Source organism: Scedosporium apiospermum (assembly GCF_000732125.1).
Source record: "Scedosporium apiospermum strain IHEM 14462 chromosome Unknown SEQ_SAPIO_0165, whole genome shotgun sequence".
Taxonomy (NCBI): Eukaryota; Fungi; Ascomycota; class Sordariomycetes; order Microascales; family Microascaceae; genus Scedosporium; species Scedosporium apiospermum.
The window spans coordinates 757927-777739 of NW_015971866.1; the positions used below are offsets into that span (position 1 = coordinate 757927).

At 51.7% G+C, this 19813-nt stretch overlaps 5 protein-coding genes across 5 annotated transcripts; 3 read left to right on the forward strand and 2 right to left on the reverse strand.

The window, feature by feature from the left end:
• Window positions 1–518: 518 nt before the first annotated feature.
• On the reverse strand, window positions 519–4846 carry SAPIO_CDS10389 (Solute carrier family 12 member 3; the record flags this gene model as incomplete). The annotated part of the gene is made up of 4 exons (XM_016783981.1): window positions 519–2386; window positions 2469–3468; window positions 3546–4552; window positions 4690–4846. 4 exons carry the CDS (start codon window positions 4844–4846, stop codon window positions 519–521), a joined length of 4032 nt encoding a protein of 1343 aa, XP_016638817.1.
• Window positions 4847–5974: 1128 nt separating this feature from the next.
• On the reverse strand, window positions 5975–9561 carry SAPIO_CDS10390 (uncharacterized protein; the record flags this gene model as incomplete). The annotated part of the gene is made up of 8 exons (XM_016783983.1): window positions 5975–6157; window positions 6235–7638; window positions 7704–7870; window positions 8027–8033; window positions 8131–8277; window positions 8777–9043; window positions 9129–9317; window positions 9409–9561. 8 exons carry the CDS (start codon window positions 9559–9561, stop codon window positions 5975–5977), a joined length of 2517 nt encoding a protein of 838 aa, XP_016638818.1.
• A 678-nt stretch (window positions 9562–10239) lies between these two features.
• On the forward strand, window positions 10240–12338 carry SAPIO_CDS10391 (PhoD-like phosphatase; the record flags this gene model as incomplete). The annotated part of the gene is made up of 4 exons (XM_016783984.1): window positions 10240–10314; window positions 10376–10387; window positions 10444–12056; window positions 12131–12338. 4 exons carry the CDS (start codon window positions 10240–10242, stop codon window positions 12336–12338), a joined length of 1908 nt encoding a protein of 635 aa, XP_016638819.1.
• A 2130-nt stretch (window positions 12339–14468) lies between these two features.
• Window positions 14469–16482, forward strand: SAPIO_CDS10392 (Trimethyllysine dioxygenase; the record flags this gene model as incomplete). Its single annotated transcript, XM_016783985.1, has 8 exons — window positions 14469–14506; window positions 14576–14707; window positions 14786–14803; window positions 15250–15267; window positions 15335–15446; window positions 15539–16154; window positions 16231–16302; window positions 16403–16482. The coding sequence occupies 8 exons, from the start codon at window positions 14469–14471 to the stop codon at window positions 16480–16482; spliced, it is 1086 nt and encodes a 361-aa protein (XP_016638820.1).
• Window positions 16483–17631: 1149 nt separating this feature from the next.
• On the forward strand, window positions 17632–19554 carry SAPIO_CDS10393 (Serine/threonine-protein phosphatase 2B catalytic subunit; the record flags this gene model as incomplete). The annotated part of the gene is made up of 3 exons (XM_016783986.1): window positions 17632–17812; window positions 17962–19465; window positions 19530–19554. 3 exons carry the CDS (start codon window positions 17632–17634, stop codon window positions 19552–19554), a joined length of 1710 nt encoding a protein of 569 aa, XP_016638821.1.
• Window positions 19555–19813: the final 259 nt, after the last annotated feature.

Consider the following 19813-nt stretch of genomic DNA (forward strand, 5'->3'; position numbering starts at 1 on the left):
GAATCCTGCCCCCTCCTTCTCTGCTTCCCGACGCCTCGTGGACTATGGAATCTATCGAAGGAAGCCGTCTGCATACGATAGACTAAAACAGGCACAGGTATCGTGCTGAGATCTCGATGGCAGTACGATTATTTTCTGCCATATCCCGATCTAAGTTGGCCACGGATGAGTACTCCACCATATGGGCGAAAGCCACCGTAATGTGCAGAGTGAAGAGACGATGCAATGTATTTCTGGTGTATTGTCTAGATCTATATATTGGGAGAGAGGAACGGGAGGCGGGGTGGTTCCTCGAGATGGATAGAAGAAGTAAATGATGCGCCGCAGCACACCTATTATCTTGACGACTTGGAATGATTCACATCCAGATGTGGTGAATAAATGGTGAAATTTTCAATCTTTCCGATCCGCCGTATCAAAGTATCTATATTAACAGAGTATAAATGATTATATGGATTCACCAAGACCCTGTGGCACAGTCGTGTCTCGAGAAAAGTCGATCTCCGGCTAGTCCTATCCTACAAGCCCACAGTAACGGTCATATTGTTACTCAGGATAAGCAGAACGGGTGGTAGGTCATTGCATAAGACTTCAACGTCTGATAGATATTTCAAGGTCATGTTCTCATCTAGGCAGGTGCCATCTTTCGGAATCGGGAGAGTGGTGAAAAGAATAGCTGTGTCTGCGCTGTTCTTCCGCATCAGCTCATTCAGTATAAGATGCTGAGCGCGGCTCGGAAGATCGTTGAACGAGAGTGAGAGGCTTTGGGTGGAATAGGACGACCCGTCATCATTCTTGTCCGGAGTCGTCTCAGACCTGTAGCTGTCTAGTAAACCTGGGATGTTGATCCTTTGGTCGAGGCTGAGTTCGGAACGTGCTGTCCCACGACGACTGTGATGCAAGGGTTCTGAGAATGAAACCCTCGAGTTATCTACCTCACCCGGCATCTTCGGTAGTCTGGGTTCCATTGCCAGCCGGCTCGAGAACCGGCCCGTTGATGACTGCCGCGAAAGCGAAGGTCTCTCCGTGAATAATGGCGCAGATGGGGGTGCCGGGTCAGCAAACATGATCGTGGGCCCCGAATGGCCCTCTACATCGGTCTTCGTCTCCGGCAGAGGCTTGCTAGTGAATCTCATAGCCGAGGACTGGCGAGAGAGTGTCGCAGGGGCATGGGCCGAAGAAGAGCTCTCGCCAGCCTGGGACCGACGATCAGTTAGCGTGTCACCATCTAGACCGCGGACGAGAGTAGGAGGCCGATCGGAGACTGCGCGCGGGAGTCGTGGGTGTCTATCGGGAGACCGTACTCTCGTTCTCTCGGTCGGCAATTGTTTTGGCCTCCCCTGCACGCCTTCGGCCACTCCTTGCAAGCTCGCTGGGCTCTGCTTATCTGGATCTGGCGGTTTGTCACCACCGGATTGACTCGATGGAGGCAGCTTATCCTGGCTCTCCAATCCGCCTGTCGGTGCTTTCCCCTCTGGGGGTCGAGAGGAACTAGAACCATATGGAGATGGCTGTCCTGGGGGAGCGGCGGCCACGAGTGTGCCATAGGATACCGAGCTCGCCTCCCCAGTGTTGCTCATCAATTCACGCCGCTGGCTGGGCGGTCCATACCTTCTTCGCTTTGGTGAGTCGTGATCGCGTAACGCATCACCAAAGCTCCTACGACGGAGTATCGATCCCAGCAACGGTCGTCGGGAGGGGTCTGTCGCTTCTTCTTCTTCTTCATCGCTTGCAGCATCGGGTGAGCTATTCTCAAGATCCGAATCTGACAGTTCGTGGCTGGGATCGATGTCGCTATTTTCTCCGTCGCTATCCAAATGATCCAGCCGGTCGATCTGGTCATCAAACACATCGTCTCCCAAATGATGGGTGTGAATGCCGACCTCGACACCAAGTCGGGCGAGTTTCGACACACTTGGTTTCGACCTCAAATCACGTAGGTCCGCCATACTAGCGCGGCGCTTTTTGAGGTCGATATCATCGATCCGAGGATTTGGGGTGCTCGGCCTTCCCATGGGAGCATCAAGGATGGCCGCCAAAGAATCCATCTCCTGTGAGGCTGTCATGGAATCCCGTCTTCCCCTTAGGTACCGTAGCTCCTCCCACCAATCCTCGTCTCTGAGGATGTCATTCACCATGGCTTCAGAGTCAACATCTCCGGAACGTCCGTTGACAATTGTTTCGTAGGTATGTAGCTCTCCAGAAGCTAGCCAGAAAACACGAGTTACCGCCTCGATCCGCAGCTTGTCAAGTAGCGCTTTTACACGCATCACTTCCTCGGCCACTTCGTTCTCGTACTCAACGAACACAAGGACACGCAGTTTGAACGCCTTCCTCCATGCCGGGACGCTATTCAAGATATATCCGAGCTGGAGAATCAACGTATCTGGGCGTCCACATGACAACGTGTTAGCAAGTCGTCAAGTTGGATAGTTTGGGGCCGATTCCGCGACGCAGGCAGAACTTACACGTATCGAAATTGGTAGTTAGGATGCTTTTACCGTCGGACACTATCTCGGCGGACATCTGGATTGGCCAGAGATCAATATATTTCTTGGTATTGGAGCCGTCGTGCCTGGGCAGCTCCAGCTTCTCACATCCCTTACCCACGGCAACGTTAAGCCGATACCGCAGCGCTAAGTCCTCAAGGATGGTCATGTAGTCAGTCACAGATATCATATCTTCTCTCCGGATGACGTCCGTTGGTAGGAAGCCTTCGAGGAGACGGGCCGCGGTATCTCCTCGACGGCGATTGACTGCCTTAGCACCGGGTCGCTTAGCTTTGGAGGTTGGGGATGTCGGGGCACTGGGCACGGGGACAAGGGGGCGTGAGCGCCTTAGTTCGTCCATATTATAGAAGCCTAGAACGGCGATGTTCGGCCGCATACCTCCCAGCCCAGCTGAGAGAATGAGGTTTCTAATGCCCCAGGTGATTGAGGGGGACATTGATAACTGGACGAATGCCTTTAAGCGGGGAATTTCGGAGATGAAGCTCGCCCAGGCATGTTGCTGGAGCTTGGCTTCATGAACGCCAGTGTTAAAATCATCCGTGACGATTACGTGGCCTAAGATATAAAGCGAACCCTTTTTCATGGAGTTGCACAGCTGGATGAGTCTTGTTTGGTGCCTCGGATTGTTGACCAACAGAATTATCTGAGGCCGCCAGAATTTGATATGCTCTGGTTTGAGTCTCAGTAAATACTTGCGAACTTGATGGTAGATGAGGTTTTGTGAAACATCCCCCCAACGTTTAGGTGGGCAAAGGTAGTGTATCAGCGAGAAAAGGAAGATTACGAGGCAGACCGCGGCGGCGGCATAGGTTTCGTCCGTAAAGAACATGGCGGCGGCAGACATGAAGGAGCCAGCCAAAGCGGTCTGCCAGCTAAAGAACTTGAACCCAGGACGGAAGTTCGGGGCTGATCCAACCTTGAGCAGAAAGCAGGCCAAGTTCATCACGAAGAAGGTCATCTAGGGGAAGAAGAAGGGGGCGAGATCAGCAGACAAGTTACGGCACGCAGGGCAACGGGAAGCGGGAGCGGACAAACCTGATATCCCATTGAGATGAAAGTTGCAATCTGGTTCAAATCAGCCAACAGCGCGAACTGAGCAATGGCATAAGTCAACAACATGGCGAGGATGGGCTCGTCTCCCTGGCTAGTTCCCCGGCCGAAAACATCGAGGCCCGGCAGCAGTCGGTCCCTCGACAAAGCCTGAAGAAGCTTCGCGGATCCTATCACGCCCATAAGCGCTGAAAATACGGTCACTGCACATTCACCGGCAAATATGATGAGTGGTGATAGGTTGGTTTCTGCAATGATATTTGCGTTCCTGAGAAACGATTCATGGGTGGTGCTGGCTGCCATTGAAAGAGCAACAACCAGGTACGCAATCCAGGTTGTTAGCATTGCCCAGAGAGTACCTCGGGGTATAGCCTGGCTGGGGTTCCTCAAATCACCAGACATAGAGGCCCCAGCAAATATTCCCGATGTAGCAGGGAAGAGGATACCAAACAGGTCACGATATATCGAGAGATTGAACGAGAATGCCGAGAGACCCTTGAACGACTCTTTCCCTAGACGTGGCATCAAGTTACTTCGTAGAGTCTGTAGACTCAGGCCTGTGAACTCAATGCCAAGATTCTCGTCGCGAAACGGCTGCAGAAGTACAGCTGAGGCAGGTATTGAGAAAATGGCAACGAACAAGACGACAGTCAAGACATTGCTAGCTCTGGCAAAGATGGCACTGCCGGCCATGCAAAGGGAGGTGCATGCAACAAGAACGAGGGTCTGCAGAGCGTAGCCTTGCCAATATCCCTGAGGGAAGGCCGCACCAATGTTCAGCTTGATGCAGTCAATCAGACCGACGACGTTCAGGGCCGTGTTTAGGACTTGGGACAGATAGAACAGTAGGCCGATGGAGCCGCCGAACTCAGGACCGAGAGACCTCGAAATAAGATAGTAAGCACCGCCTCCTTTGACCTCGCCGTTCGAGGCGATAGCAGAGAGGGACAGTGCCGTGATGAAGTCTACGATGTATGCTGTGATGAGGAGCCCTAGAATTTCTCACATGTTAGCGCCCGGTACAGGAGAGAAGAGCACGAAGAAGGCAGGCGCGTTTGGTGGGTTTGGTTGGCCTGATTTTTTTGGGGGGAAGCAGGCCGGAGAAGGTGGTTAAGACACGCAGGCATACCGAGAATCCCAATCAAGCCGATCTGGCCAAGGATGAGACCAAATCTGAGAAACATCAGAATGCTGAGGATACTCAGGCAGACGGGAATATAGACGCCGGACACAACGCCAAGCTTGCGCGCTTTTCGAGCATGCTCGGGTCCTCTGGAGTTCGCCATCTTTCCCTCGGTAGGCGTCGCCAATACAACATCTAGAATGCTCGCGGGAACCAGTATGGCAAGAAACTGGAGGTAGCCCCAAACACTAGCAGAAACCAAGCGAGCTGGGGTAGGCTAAGGATGAGAGCAACATTGATGAAGTGCTGACTCTGGCTGGACGCGCTGCTACGACTTGCGTGTGAATTTGAACTTGCAAAAGGTGAAAAGCCCTGGCTCGCGATAATATAACCACTGTAAGAGATTAGGACAGGGATTGACTGGGTGAAGTGAGAATTTAAACTAACGGTGCGGTATTGATGGCACATAGGCTGGAGGCCGCGTCTCGTTTCTTGTCAAGATTATTAGTAGATGCACCAGGCAACTTTGACGCAGGGAGCCCAGGGTGTCCTGGGAGCGAGAGTGCAAGATCGCTCGCCTCTGTCGAGGACTTGAGGTGGAGGTGAGCAGTTGCCGCGCCTAGCGAAGACTTGGACCCTCGATGAGACTTGTACTTCGTATAATCGGCGGGCTGGTGGCTTGGTCAAGTCAAAGGTTCAATTATTCAACTACAATGTATCAATCGGTTCAAATTCGTTTTCTCCCGTTATTAAGCAGTAGCGTACTCTGCTCGTAGAGCGTGGTGGATATTCAACGCCTGGCCTGGCTGGCCAGCCAACCGCCAGGCCAAGCGTCAAATTGATCAATTTCATCGATTGCCTGGTTTCGTACTGGACAGTGGGTAGCAGAATCAATTGATCCTTGGACTGGACTGGACTGGACTGGACTGGACTGGACGGCACCCACTCACCACTCTGTTCGACCTCATTTCCGATGGTCTGAATCTTGGTTTTATATACGAAGTACTATAGATTATTGTTCGCCACACAGAAATTCCAGACTGCTGAAATGCTTAGTGCGGAGTGTGGCAGAGGCACATCGATCATTCAATGAATTGATGCAGTTGCATTTCGAATTGATCTTTACCCATGATTGCCTTCGGCACGGCATTTAGATATCTCCAGTGTTATCTATCGATTTTATTGATATCTTCCTGTCTCGTTCACGCCCCAAGGGAATTCCCCCCGATCGCTCTGCCCCAAAAAAAACTAATGCTCGCGTAGGTACCCTTCTTTACTGAGTAGTGAAAGCTTAGTCGCCGCTGCCGTCGTCATCGTCGTCAACCCTCGTCCGCTTCGGTTTTCTCTGAGATTCCCCCTCCTGTAATCCGTACCCTCGCTTTTGAACCGAGCTTTGCTCGACTTCAGATAGGAACTTATCGACATTGAAAGGATCCGTAGTTTCCTTCTCAAATTGTACAGGTCCTTCTCGAGCCTAGTAACAAAGAAATGCAAAAGTTAGTTCTCAAGACTAGGAAGAAAAATAGGTTTTGGGGAGTTGGGGGGACAAACCTCTGCTTCCTCGGCACCCTTAAATTTGCCCCTACCCAGAACTTCTCCGAAACGGGCAGACTTCTGAATTCTTTCCATTTCCTTATCGCCAGCCTCCTCGTCCTCTTCTTCCATATTCGCTCTCGGTCGATATATACTGCTAATTGCGTCTTGCGCGGCAAACAGCGGCTTGTCATAAGGGTTATCCTCATTAAATCCAGCATGGAACCCGCTCGACTGATTGAACAGGCGAGAATCGTACATCGACTCCTTGGTTTGTGTTGGTTTCGCAAGCCCAAGCGCAATCTTTTCTGATATGTCGCGATTTTGCTCCCTGGCCATGACCTGGATACGTCTTTCGGCCCCCATGCGCGACTGTCGCAGTTTCCTCTTTTCCTCTTGCTGTCGTTCTCTCCTTGCCTCATCTCTTGCTCTCCGCCCCGAATCATCGCTAGCACTCTCACTCTCCGAGTACGACTCGCTCCCACTGACCGAAACGGACCGAGACCGTCGTGAAGGTCGAGCCCCAGTGCCTTCCTCGCGCGCCTTTGCTGCGAGCATTCGTAAATTCTCCTCTTTTTGTGCCTTTTCCTTTTCTGCGAGTCTTTGCTGCATGAGAGACCGCTGTCGTACTTCCTCGCGGGCATGTCTATCAGCCATAAACAAGGCCTCGGAAAACTGTGCAAACTTGTCATTGATCGCCACTTCCTGCAAGCCTCTACCATCGGCGGCCAATCGTTTATCCAAGGGAACGGTGAATCCCTTAGGGTTCTTCCAGTTGGATACAGGAGGAGGTATTCTCCACATTTCTTGATCCTCAGCGGTGAGTTTCCGTGGAGGCGAGTGCATCACAGGCGGTGGCGGTGATGGCGGTCCTCGGGGTATCTTCTTATGCTTAAACTTGGGTGGCTCCATGGGGTCTCTTTGTCGCTCGACAATCTTCATGATGCGATCTTGCTTCTTGGAATTATCGCCGAACTGGCTCGCCGGCGTGTATTTGACGAATGTTGTTTGGCGTTGACCGGTGTTGACAGTTTTTGGCTTCTGCGCCGCTACTGCACTGTTGACGAGCGCTGCGAGGGCGTTCTTCGTTCTTTCCGCGATTGCTTCAACCTCCTCCTGGTTCGGACGAGAGAGGTCGATCTCTCCAGCCTCCGCTCTCTGCCGTAACGGTATTAAATCCTTAAAAGAGGTGTGGATGATGCGCTTGTCCGAGTGTCCTTGCCTAGCGATCGCGTCGTATTTGACCTTTCCTTCAGAATCAACTTGCACGGTAAGTGCATTGCTCGTCGTGGCAGACTTCTTGCCCATCTCGAGGGGATACTGCGCAACGGGAATCTCGGGGAACGCGCCACCGTCGCCAAAGTCTTCGGGGTTTCGGGGTCGCCATCCTTTCCTCTGCCCGTAGGGGGGAGGTCCCGACTGCTGCAAGCGCGATATTCAGGTCAGCTAGCTCTAGGTAAAGTGCAGAACAAGGGTTTGCGGCTTACTCTTAGTACTATTTGGGACTCATCGAGTTGGCCGGGACCGACTATACGGGGACCCCGTTGCTGTGCTCGTATCGGGACCTCTTCTTCCTCCCCTGTGTATTTTGGTTTCGGTAGAGATGCAGCGAGGGAATCGGCGATGGAAGTCATCTCACTTTCACTGAAGTATGCTAAGAGTGCGAATACAAAAGCATTTGTGGAGGAGACACGTAGTTGAGGAAGTGCAGATTTGCGTAAATGAAAGAAGAAAAGAGTCTCGGGTTCGATGTATGGTCAGCCTTGCCTCCCACAGTTGACGGTTGCACAGGAATCGCTACGAAGTATACTTGCACTCTGAAAATCTTCGCATTAGGTAATCAAAGCTACCAATGGAGGACGGTGTAGATAAAATAAAAGTGCCGTTTTGGCACAGTTCTTGGCAGTAACTTACACAGGTACACTTCTCATCCCCAAAAGCAATCCGGGTGAGCGAAGTGGTGGTTCCCTCTAGGGCCGAATCGGTCGGCATGGCAAAGTAGTTGGCCAAACGGGCTGCTCTTCCCAGGATTTGCTTTACCCGCCATCCAACCCCCGCTACCTGGGGGTGTAGGCTCGAGTGTGTGTTGCCATTTTCACACTTGATGCTGTACCACGCAACTTTTAGACGTGCCCAGTCAAAGACGCGAAACCCTTGACGGCATCTAATCTGTCAGAGGTAAGATGAAGTGCGTATTTTGACTATTGCTACGTAAGTTGGTTACAGAAAACGGTGGCCATGATGCGAAATGAATTGGGGCGACGTAAAAATTTCGTGACACGGTTTTCTAAGACAAGATATAAGATAAACAAAAAGGCTAGCCGCGAAGCAGGTCCCAATGACTGCTCATTTCCCGCTCCAAGATTTTGGCATGGGGGACATATCGTTTTTCTCCAAACCCAACTATCTATATGATGTACACGACGATACATTTCGAACGCCATCGCGGAAATGATACCTCCCGGCGCCCAGCTTTATACATATCCCTTCCTCGCTCCCTACTGCTAGTTAGCATCCAACGCCTCGCGTCACGAGACCATCGGTTATAAGAGGCACTGACCTGGAAGAAGAACCTGACAATGAAAACCTGCAGGGCCCCCATGCAGACGATCAAGCAACACTGAACCAAACTGAAGTTTACAATCCTCTGCTCAGTACTGCGTACAGTACTAAAGTTTCGGTTCTCGCGAGTACGGAAGTATTTCTGGTTTCGAGAGATGGTGGAGAGCTGGCTAGAAATTTTGTAAACAGACTCCTCCAGCAGCGAGGTGTGTTCAGGCGACGTCCCTTGCTTCGAGGGAAGTTCGGCTCTCGCTTCATTTTCGACCTAGAACGCACGCGACCAATCGTCAGCAAGGAGAGTCGAATTATGGTCCCTGGGCTGCGCATGCCCAGCCTTCCCGAAGACGTACCGAAATTTCGAAGTCGACGAATTTGTCGGCGAAAGTACTCATCTCATTGCTAAAGCAGAACTCGTAGTCTCCCGGATAGTTGGCTGTGAAGACAAAGTCTCCCTGGCGTTCCTTCTCTCCGCTGAGTATCACTTTCCCACCTGGTCCTGTGACGATGTAGTCAACGTCGAAAGATCCGCCAGATTGAACCTGTCAACAATATAAATCGAATTAGTACGTGTATTCATCTCTGCGCGGAGTGCCGTGGGTGCAGAAAACGATGGGATGGATGCTTGCGCACCGCAAAATAGAAGGCGATCTTTTCAGCCTCCTTCTTGGTTACCGCGTAGAAGCATGCCTTCTCGCTCGACCCAAGCTTATATGTTAAAGCTGTCGCAGCAGCTTCGGATACGAGCAGTGACAGCAGGCTGCAAACCAACAGTGTGAACTTCATTATGCCGTGGGATTGGAGCTCCAGATCATGGGCAAACTGGGAGGTAGGAAAGTGGTGATGGTGTCGTGTGGTTTTTGGAGACAAGGGAACCCAATTTCCCAGGGGCCACGTTAAGTTTCGTCCAACACCTCCAGCCAAACAGGACACTGTACACATACAGTGCCTCTGGACTATGACCATTCGCCCATTGTCTGAGTCAGCCACTGACCAGCAATTTTGAGGATTTGAATTGAACTACTTCGTAGTACGAAGTGCGCCTTTGTACAAAGGTACCGAGGTACGAAGTACATCAATACACTTTAAACTCGTGTTTAGTGTTCCCTGTCACTGTATCAAATTACATCATTCTCTAATCCACGCGTCTTGGTCCAGTCACGTCACGCCCACCATGATCCAACATTCCGAACTCAAAAAACCAACACTTTACCAGCTATCTGGCGCGAGGGAGTCGACAGCATCTTTATGTGGTGTTAGACCTTCCTGACAGATAAAAGAGCACATCATCCTCGAAGATGCCACAGAACACCCGTTGCGATCTCTCCGTCTTTTGATCCATTACCTCTCGCCGTGGGCCAGACCCGGATGACAGACCGAATTGCTTCGTATCTTAGCAGCTATTGAGTTTTCCAATCACAAGTCTATCTTCACCGTGAATATTGGCCTCTTCGCATCCTCACGATGTCTTTTCAAGTGGCAATAGCGGGGGCGACCTCGACCGCCTTGAGAATATTATCTTACCTATTTCTTCGATGGGTATGCCCGCGATTCTCTCCTTCTCCTCATATCCTGCACTAACAGATTATCTGAGTTTTAGTTTCCTGGTCCGGTAAGCATCACCTTCACCCATCCACCAACCCGTAGTGGTCGAGCGCGTTCTGACAGGGTTTGATCATCAAGGGTGCTGTTCCGGTGACAGTCTTTACGTTGTTCGCCCTCTATGTTCCCACATTCATCAGCAGCTACTCCTCGGAGCTCCAGTATGAGATCGTGGAAGATGAGATCGATATTGTGGTCAAGACATCCGCATCGTCTCCTGAAGAAGAAGATGATGATGATATCGCGGCAGCGTCAAACGAAGCAGAAGCTACAATTGAAGAAGTCGACGTCCAGGAAACAGTTGTCGCACGGCGGAGATCAAGCCAGCCATTGCGCACGCTGCTGATGGGCATACCAAGCCCGACGAGTACATCTCTATCTCTAGCAACGTTCCTCATCAATCTCGGCCTAGTTCTCATGAGCGCCGATTTCCTCCTTAGTTCACGTCTATATTACCCCAGCAATGATCTCTCGTTTGTTCGGTTAGGGTATGTTTCGTACAACGAAGCCAACTTTTTGATACGCGAACCCGACGAGGCAAAATTGCCTGTTGCGCTTGATATCCGTATAAAGGATCCCCAGGCCCCCTTTGATAACACTCGCTGGACAAGGGGGGGCAATGTCCTGCGGATCACCAACGATACAGACTATACGGTTCCTCTAACGGTTCCTCTCGGCCATTCTCACCAACGGGTCTATGAGTGGAGGACATCCAATAATCATTCCGGGGAATTCCTAGTTCCCCCGCGACCGGGGCAGACCTCGGAGTACCATGGAGGAAATTTTACTTTCCTCGCCACTTCCTGTATCCTCCCGCGGTTTCCCTACACTCCATCTAACCCCCCGCTGGCCATTCCCGGTCTCAGATATCTTGCCGAGATCCTGCCATCCCTTGGTGCCCAGTTCATGCTTTTCATGGGCGATTTCATATACATCGACGTGCCTCTGAGGTTTGGTAAGACAAAGGAGGACTATCTTCAAAAGTACAGACAGGTTTATGCCTCGCCAGATTGGCACCCAGTCTCACAGAATTTAAGTTGGATTCACGTCCTTGATGATCACGAAATAGAAAATGACTGGTCTGCAAACACAACGGGCATTTACCACACAGCATTTGAGCCCTGGCAGATCTATAACAACGCCGTGAATCCGCCCCGGGCGAAAATCTCCGGCTCAGGCCCAAGCCGAGAAAGCGCGACGTGGTTCGAGTTTACGCAAGGTCCCGCATCGTTCTTTTTGCTTGACACCAGGAGTTACCGCTCAAGCAACGACGCGCCTGCCACTAGCACGGAGAAGACAATGCTTGGCCAGGAACAACTCGATGACTTCCTCTCCTGGCTCCGGCGCCCCGAACCCAGGGGTGTTAAATGGAAGATTATTGCTTCATCAGTTCCATTCACAAAGAATTGGCCAGTCAATAGCAAAGATACCTGGGGAGGTTTCCTCTCGGAACGATCTGTCATCCTCGAAGCCATGTGGGACGCAGGCACCCGTGGTATGGGAGTTGTAATTGTGTCAGGGGATCGTCACGAGTTTGCAGCCACCAAATTCCCCCCTCCCCGAGACTCGAAGTGGTCGGCTTCGGTAGCCCCTTATGAGTTTTCGGCCAGCCCCCTCAACCAGTTCGCATTCCCTCTTCCTACCTACAAGCAAACCGACGAGGAAGATGTCATGCTAGAGTAGGTCTCAACATCTCACCTGTTACCATTTTCTGCCATACATTCCCAGTCCTGACTAATTCATTTCCCGATAGGTACATTAACAGGGGATCCTCCAAGTTTGGATCTCTAACGATGTCAAACGTTGCAGCCGAGGAGGATCAGGCTAGTCTTCATTATCGCTTGTTCATCGATGGCCAGGAAAGGTGGAATATTACTGTGAAAACCCCACCAACACCGAGGAGGAAGAACGAAAAGAGTACCGGCTCATTCTGGGATTTCTTAAAGGGTTATGGGGCCTAGTGATATTATAGTAGAATGTTTGCAGGTTTCCGTTGGAAGGGAGTGAGGATTGGTTCTATCTAACATTTTTTTTTTATAATTGATGTCTAGTCCCGGCAACAGTGAGTATTCATTCAACTATGAGTGGGGAGCCCAGTTACACCTTCAAACAAGATAGATGATGCAGTGACGATACGCGCTAGAGACGGAAGGAAGACAGCCACCCGTGCCAACTAACAGGACGATCTAACAGCCCTCCAGAGCGATGAGCAGCGCTTATATGGGAAACGAGAAGAGCGGTTAGTTTGCGGGAGCGGGAGAAAAGGTAGCCAGTCTGCCGTTTGGCGGGGTACGGATGGAGGCCGGGAGGTTGGCGGGGAGGTTGGCGGGGAGGTTTGTGGTGAGTGAGCTCCCGGGTCCTGTTTCATATGGGCTATTGCTTGCATTTCTCTCGGCATGATGCGGGATGGTTGGCCCGGCCCCGACTTGCATGCGGGGATCAAAAAAATAATAAGGCCATCAATGCATTAAACCAGTCACATGGCTATGAAGCCCGGCCTCCTTTCCTGCGCGAGCCGTGCCATTGGTCTTGTTGTCCATGTCCAGAGGGTCCGGTACCGCGTGTTCTTCCGGATGACGGCGGTGTCATCGAGGCGCTCAGCCAGGGCCACACCGGCGGCCTCATGACTCTCCAAGCCTCTAGCTCCGAGCCCGCCTTGTTCGCCGGCGTAGAACTTCTGCCTAGGTTTCGATCGGCTTTCAGAAAACAAGGGCCGGGCCTCTCTCCCTTGCTCCACGCTGCGATCGCGGCGTGTATCCGACAAGTGGCTTACAGCGCCATCTCCAGGACACTTCAAGACCGAACACTGTACCGGGGACGCTTGCGGCAGTGGCGGCCGTGAATTCCCCACTGACGACTTCGTCTTGGCCCTTTTCAATTCTGCGGGATGATTAGGAAGCTCGGGATATCGTTACCGCGATGTATTTCCACAAATGGCTCGGGATCAACATGAACGAAAGTTCTGGGCAGAGTTTGGCGCAACCAAGGTCTTCCTTGCCATGCAGACGCGTAACTTCGGGCCCTTCCGACAGCTCAAGGCTGTTCTGTAATGGTCTAGAGAGCATTTCCATGTGCTTTGAAGACGCAAAAGAGCGCGAATAATAGAATAGAGTTAGTCAAGCATATCTCTCGGAAGATGCCACTCGTAAGTTAATTACATCTCTTACCCCTCTGATCTCGGGAAAATTAGGAATGGGATCGTTGCTGTTGATACCGTTAAGGGTTAAGGGGAAAGGGCAAAAAAGAAACCAGTTCTGCACGTGGACGAAGAGTTGATGCATCGAGTCTTTTGAGGTCTGAGGTGTTAGTTTATGTCGGCGAAAGGCAATAGACTATCAAGCTCGCATTAATCCAGAATATTTTGCGATAGTTTCCTCGCAAGAAATGTGTCGGTTCCATTCATCGGAGCCCCCATCAATTGATCAAATGGCTTGTAGGTCACGGTTCAGCAAATCTTGTCTTAAATTCGAATGCTCGTTCATTATTCAACAGGTGCGCCTAGCCGAACATGTTCTAACTTGGTACGTTAGCGCATCGGGAAATATGGAATTCAAGGAGGAGAAGAGGATGTGGAATAAACTGCCTCAACCCGGCACAGGGGAGTCCATTTCGTGATGCAAAGAGGTAGTACGTGTAGTGTGCCGATGAGTGAAGGCATGGATCGGTCGGGGATAGATTCAAGTATCAGCGATGGTTCAGCGTCGTCGGCCGTGTCCCGTTCCGCTCGTAAACTTCTTCGTTCTACGTCGAAAAATCCAAGTGTCATTGAGGTCTCAACTTCTCGATGAAGGCTATTAACGGATATTCCCTTTGGGCCCCGTTTACCAATAACATCATGCCACCCGATTGGAGACGACGTCCTTGCCGAGGTCCTGCATAATCAGATGTGCTTCCGAGATCGTTGTCCTTAAGATGAGGTGAGGTTCTCGCGAGTTCTTTGCACTTTTGAATGTTTGTCTATTGATAGTCTGTCCCGGACGCTTTAGATCTGGTTGAGGAACAGTTTAAAGCCGCTTTAGCCTCATCCACTGCACCCATACTCGCACCCATACTCAAACCCGCATACCCCGTGAGCGTGCAGCAATTTCGACATGGCCTCGCCCTTGAGAACTCTACGCGTCGCAGGAGGGTAACGATATTTTCGGAATTGCTTTCATCGTAGAAACTATCGACCATTGACTGATGTCGGTTTTTGCAGCTTGAGACGAAGCTTGGTGCATCGACCTCTGCGCACCATCTCTACCACGTCCGGTCCCCGCAAGGTTGCCATCTCTGCCTCGGGCATTGAGATCACATCCGGGTCGTCTCCCGAACCTAAGAGGGTTACCCTGTAAGAGCGAAGCGGCCTCTACGTGTCAATCTGCTCCGATGAGTCCCTGAGCTGACTGAATGGCTTCTGTGTTGGCAGTCCAAGCATCTGGCTTCGGTTCGTTTTTGCTTTTTATCCTGCCCGCAGCTCAACGCTCCGGGAACGTCGCGGGCGTGGGTGTGACACGTGCAGGAGCTGAGTTGCCAAATTATTCTCCAGGGACAACTGCCGTTGCACGTCTTGTATAAACCAAGACACCCGCCAGAGAAATTTCAACACCTTTGATGTCTGTCCGATCCGGTTTTTTTTTTCTCTCCCTCCCTCTCTTTCCCGCCAGGGTCTTCGTGATGCTTATTTGTTTGCGCAGATCCCCAAAGACATCACCCCGACAGAGCTTGTCAGCAGCCCGGATGGCCTCAGTGTTAAGTGTAATATCCACCAAGGAACTCGCTTCTTTTGCTAGCCGTCCTCGCGTGCTGACACCCTCTTCAAGGGTCTGGGGACGGTCATCAAAGCAAATATACCTGGGACTTTCTTGGGTTCTATCTCCGAAATGATCATAGAGCCGAGGAAGATGTCAGGTACGTACTTGAAACACATCTCGGAACTCTGTGTCTTCGAACAATCCGAGCTAACACACGATGCTAGCTACCGGTACTGGGGTGCGGAGATCGCCCAGGATCCTCCTACCGTCGAATACGCCGAAGTGATGGAAGAGTCTGGGGGCGAAAAGGGAGTAGGAACCCTGACCAAACTCATTGTATGTTCTCCAAAGTTCATTTAACGTCTATATAAGCAAAAGCCCTTGGACCAAATAACCGAATCCGGGACTAACCCGGTTTCGATTCCCAGCGCGAGTACGGTTTCGCCTTCGTGGCTAACTGCCCCCACACCCCGGAGGCGACGGAAAAGCTCCTGGAAAGGATCGCTTTCGTCCGGGTGACGCATTACGGGGGATTTTACGACTTCATCCCGGATCTTGCCCTTGCAGACACCGCATATACTAACCTTGCGCTCCCAGCGCACACAGATACGACATATTTCACTGACCCTGCAGGCCTACAATCCTTCCATCTACTATCGCATATTCTCCCATCATCGGCATCTGGCAAGGGAGAAGAGCTAGGAGGGCAGTCGTTGCTCGTTGATGGGATCCACGCCGCGAATATCCTGAGGAAGGAGGATCCAGGGGCCTTTGACATCCTGACAAAGGTGAGGCTTCCGTGGCATGCTAGCGGGAATCAAGGGATTACCATCGCGCCGGACCGACGATATCCCGTGTTTGAACTGGACGAGGAAACCGGCGAGGTCCACCGAGTACGCTGGAACAATGATGATCGTGGAGTTGTGCCGTTTGATGGAGGAGTGTCTCCTACCGACTGGTACGACGCAGCGAGAAAGTGGTACTCCATCCTTACCCGGCCGGACATCGAATACTGGACTCAGTTGCGACCAGGCCAGCCCCTGAGTAGGTGTCCCCAGCCTCGCAACATTGACTTGACAAATTGAAAGCATCTACTGATGCAAACTAACTTCCAACGTAGTCTTCGATAACTGGAGAGTCCTTCATGGAAGGAGTGCATTTGAGGGAGTGCGAAGAATCTGTGGTGGATATAGTACGTGTTTTCTATCTAGATGTCTTCAGCGTGTTTCACGTTCCCTTCTTTCTCGTTCGGCTCTCTCGATATTGACTACTAACATTTGATCAACACTCAGTCAACCGGGATGATTTCATCTCGAGGTGGAGAAACACTAATTTCCCTCGGGAGAAAGTCCTAAGCCAGGTGATTGGATAGGGCGAAGGGCGAGGAAGGCTATCCGTTGTCCTGCTGGACTAACTCTCGCACTCGTGGGAAGATGGGGGACCCACTGGACAAAATGCACCCAAGGCTCTGACCTACATCGACTCGGACCGCGTATGAATGACCTCATAGTATACATATGCACAGGAACAATTCGAAAAAAAATTATACCTAGATTGAGGGTGATGGCAACCTGAATACAAAGGTATTGAGATTGATGTTTCCTGCGACACAATTGCACAGAAACCGCCCATGTAGACTAACGGTCCCGCAGTTTGGTGTTCCGTTCACGATTCCAGCGTTCTCGAGCGGGGCAAAAGGAGACAGGGAGCGAGAGGGGAGAGAGAGAGAGAGAGGGAGGAGAGACGGAGCCTGGTCCAGAGGGCTGAGAAAGACAAAGCAAAAGGGAAAACGGAGCTGAATCCTCCCTCAAGTATCCATCAACCTGTTAAACCTGAAAGATACATCCTTTGTGAGGGTTTGACACCGTAATGACACGGAAAAGCGGGGTACAACAATGTACCCAATGTACCCATCATCCCGGTGGGACATAGCCTGGCCCTGCCTGTCCAATGTGCTACGTCCAATGTCCAATGTCCAAAGTTCACCCCCGCCCCCGCCCAGGCAGATTATCACCAAGACGACTCTGGTCCGCCTCCTGAGTTCTGACCGTTACCTCAGTACTTCGTACTTCGTACCATGCCCCAGTGTACTTCGTACTTTGTAGACTTCCACGATACTTGGACTGGCTAGTCTCGCCTTCCCCCACGCGACCCCTAACTTCTCCAAACCTCTCTTAACCACTTCAACAAAGTATTTCCCGTCCCCGTGTGCCTCCTACGGCGAAACCGTGTGCCTTATTATCGGCTGCGACGTTACCTCTCAAGAGCCGCTGACCCTCCCCCGACTCTGCTGCCCTTTCTTCGGAAATCGAGCACCCGTTTTTGATCCATTCCTCCTTACCACAACCCGCCAGCCTTGCCCCTACTTTAGCAACGAGCCCAACGCGCCGGGCACACTTTGGACTTCAGCGTCTACGAAGTAGGCGCCAATTGTCGACTACCCCTTTCACCCAGGGACTGCATACCTTCGGCCATTCTCATACCCATCGTATACCGCTCTTTTCGATCGTGACCTTTTTCCATGGACGCCGACGCCCCCGCCGCGCCCTCCGCGCCTATTACTCAAGATGAAAAACGCACCATGCAGGTAGACAATGCAATTCGCGCGATACAGCAGAAGAAACCCGTGCCCGAAATCGATTTTACCATTCATACCATGGAAGACGGCACCCAAGTGAGCACCCTCGAGCGAGTTTGCAAAGGTGAGTATCGTATCGTCCCCGACGCCGTAAGCTTGGTTTTCACGGAACCGCCGTTCCCATCTTCGCGATCCGCATCTATCCATAGCCCGCTGGTCGTGCTCTCGAAAGCCATGCAAGATGCTGACCATTCTTGCTCTGCAAACGTTTAGATGTCCAGGCCCCCGCTACGACCAAGCCAAGTGATGAACAGTTCTTCCAGGACGAAAGTAGGACGAAGCCGAACATCGCCTTTCTCAAGCAACATTTTTATCGCGAAGGTCGCTTGACCGAAGAGCAGGCCTTATGGATCCTCCAACGAGGTACTGAGATTTTGCGAGAGGAGCCTAATCTACTTGAGATGGATGCTCCCATCACTGTCTGCGGCGATGTTCACGGCCAATACTACGATCTTATGAAACTGTTCGAAGTTGGCGGCGACCCTGCTGAGACGAGGTATCTCTTCCTGGGAGATTACGTCGACCGAGGATACTTCAGTATCGAGTGTGTCCTCTATCTATGGTCCCTCAAGATCCACTATCCCAAGACCTTGTGGCTGCTCCGTGGCAACCACGAGTGTCGCCATCTGACCGACTATTTCACCTTCAAGCTGGAGTGCAAGCACAAATACTCCGAAGCCATTTATGATGCCTGCATGGAATCCTTCTGTTGCCTACCCTTGGCCGCCGTCATGAACAAGCAGTTCCTCTGCATCCACGGTGGCTTAAGCCCGGAGCTCCACACGTTGGATGATCTTCGTCACGTTGATCGCTTCAAGGAGCCCCCGACCCAGGGCCTCATGTGCGACATCCTTTGGGCTGACCCCCTCGAGGACTTTGGCCAGGAGAAGACGAGTGATTACTTCCTCCACAACCATGTTCGCGGCTGTTCTTATTTCTTCTCCTACCCAGCTGCTTGTGCTTTCCTGGAGAAGAACAACCTCCTTTCCATTATTCGAGCCCACGAAGCGCAGGACGCCGGGTATCGGATGTACCGAAAGACTCGCACTACCGGATTCCCGAGTGTCATGACCATCTTCTCAGCGCCCAACTACCTCGACGTCTACAACAACAAGGCCGCCGTTCTTAAATACGAGAATAATGTCATGAACATTCGACAGTTCAACTGCACGCCACATCCTTACTGGCTTCCTAACTTCATGGATGTCTTTACCTGGTCTCTTCCGTTTGTTGGCGAGAAGATCACGGACATGCTGATCGCTATTTTGAGCACATGCTCCGAGGACGAGTTGAACAGCACCGAGGAGACGCCGACCTCGACATCGCCTGGACCAGTATCGCCGCCTCTGCCCTCGTCGGATCCCGACTCGATTGAATTCAAGAGGCGTGCCATCAAAAATAAAATCCTGGCAATCGGCAGACTGTCCCGAGTATTCCAGGTCCTTCGCGAGGAGTCTGAGCGCGTCACGGAACTTAAGACGGTCTCGGGCGGCCGGTTACCCGCTGGTACCCTTATGCTCGGGGCCGAGGGCATTAAGAACGCAATTAGCAGCTTCGAAGATGCCAGAAAGGTTGATCTGCAAAATGAGAGGCTTCCCCCCACCCACGAGGAGGTCGTGCGACATCAGGAGGAGGAGAGATCGGCGGCCCTGCAAAAGGCTGCGCACGACGCCGAAAATGACAAAAAGCTCCATCAGCTTTCCAGGAGATTGAGCACGTAAGTTGGGGTTCCACTCTCTTAGATCCTGTCACCTCAAATTGCTAACATACTTCTGCTTTAGTGATCGCAAGTCGCGATCATTATGAATGTTGATGATCTGTAGTAGTAAGTAGTAGTGGGAGGAGGAGGAGGAGGAGGAGGAGGAGGAAGATGCGGAGGCAGTGTGATGGGAGTAGTACTAGTAGTAGCAGTCTGGGCGCACCAATTGGGCTTGATTTGGAGGAGGGATCAAGGCAATGTTAACCACGTACCCTATGAAGATATACGGATGTGAATGTTCACTTTGGAATCTTTTGTCTCCCCCGTTCAATCTACCTCTCTCGAGTTCTCACTGTACGTCGGGAG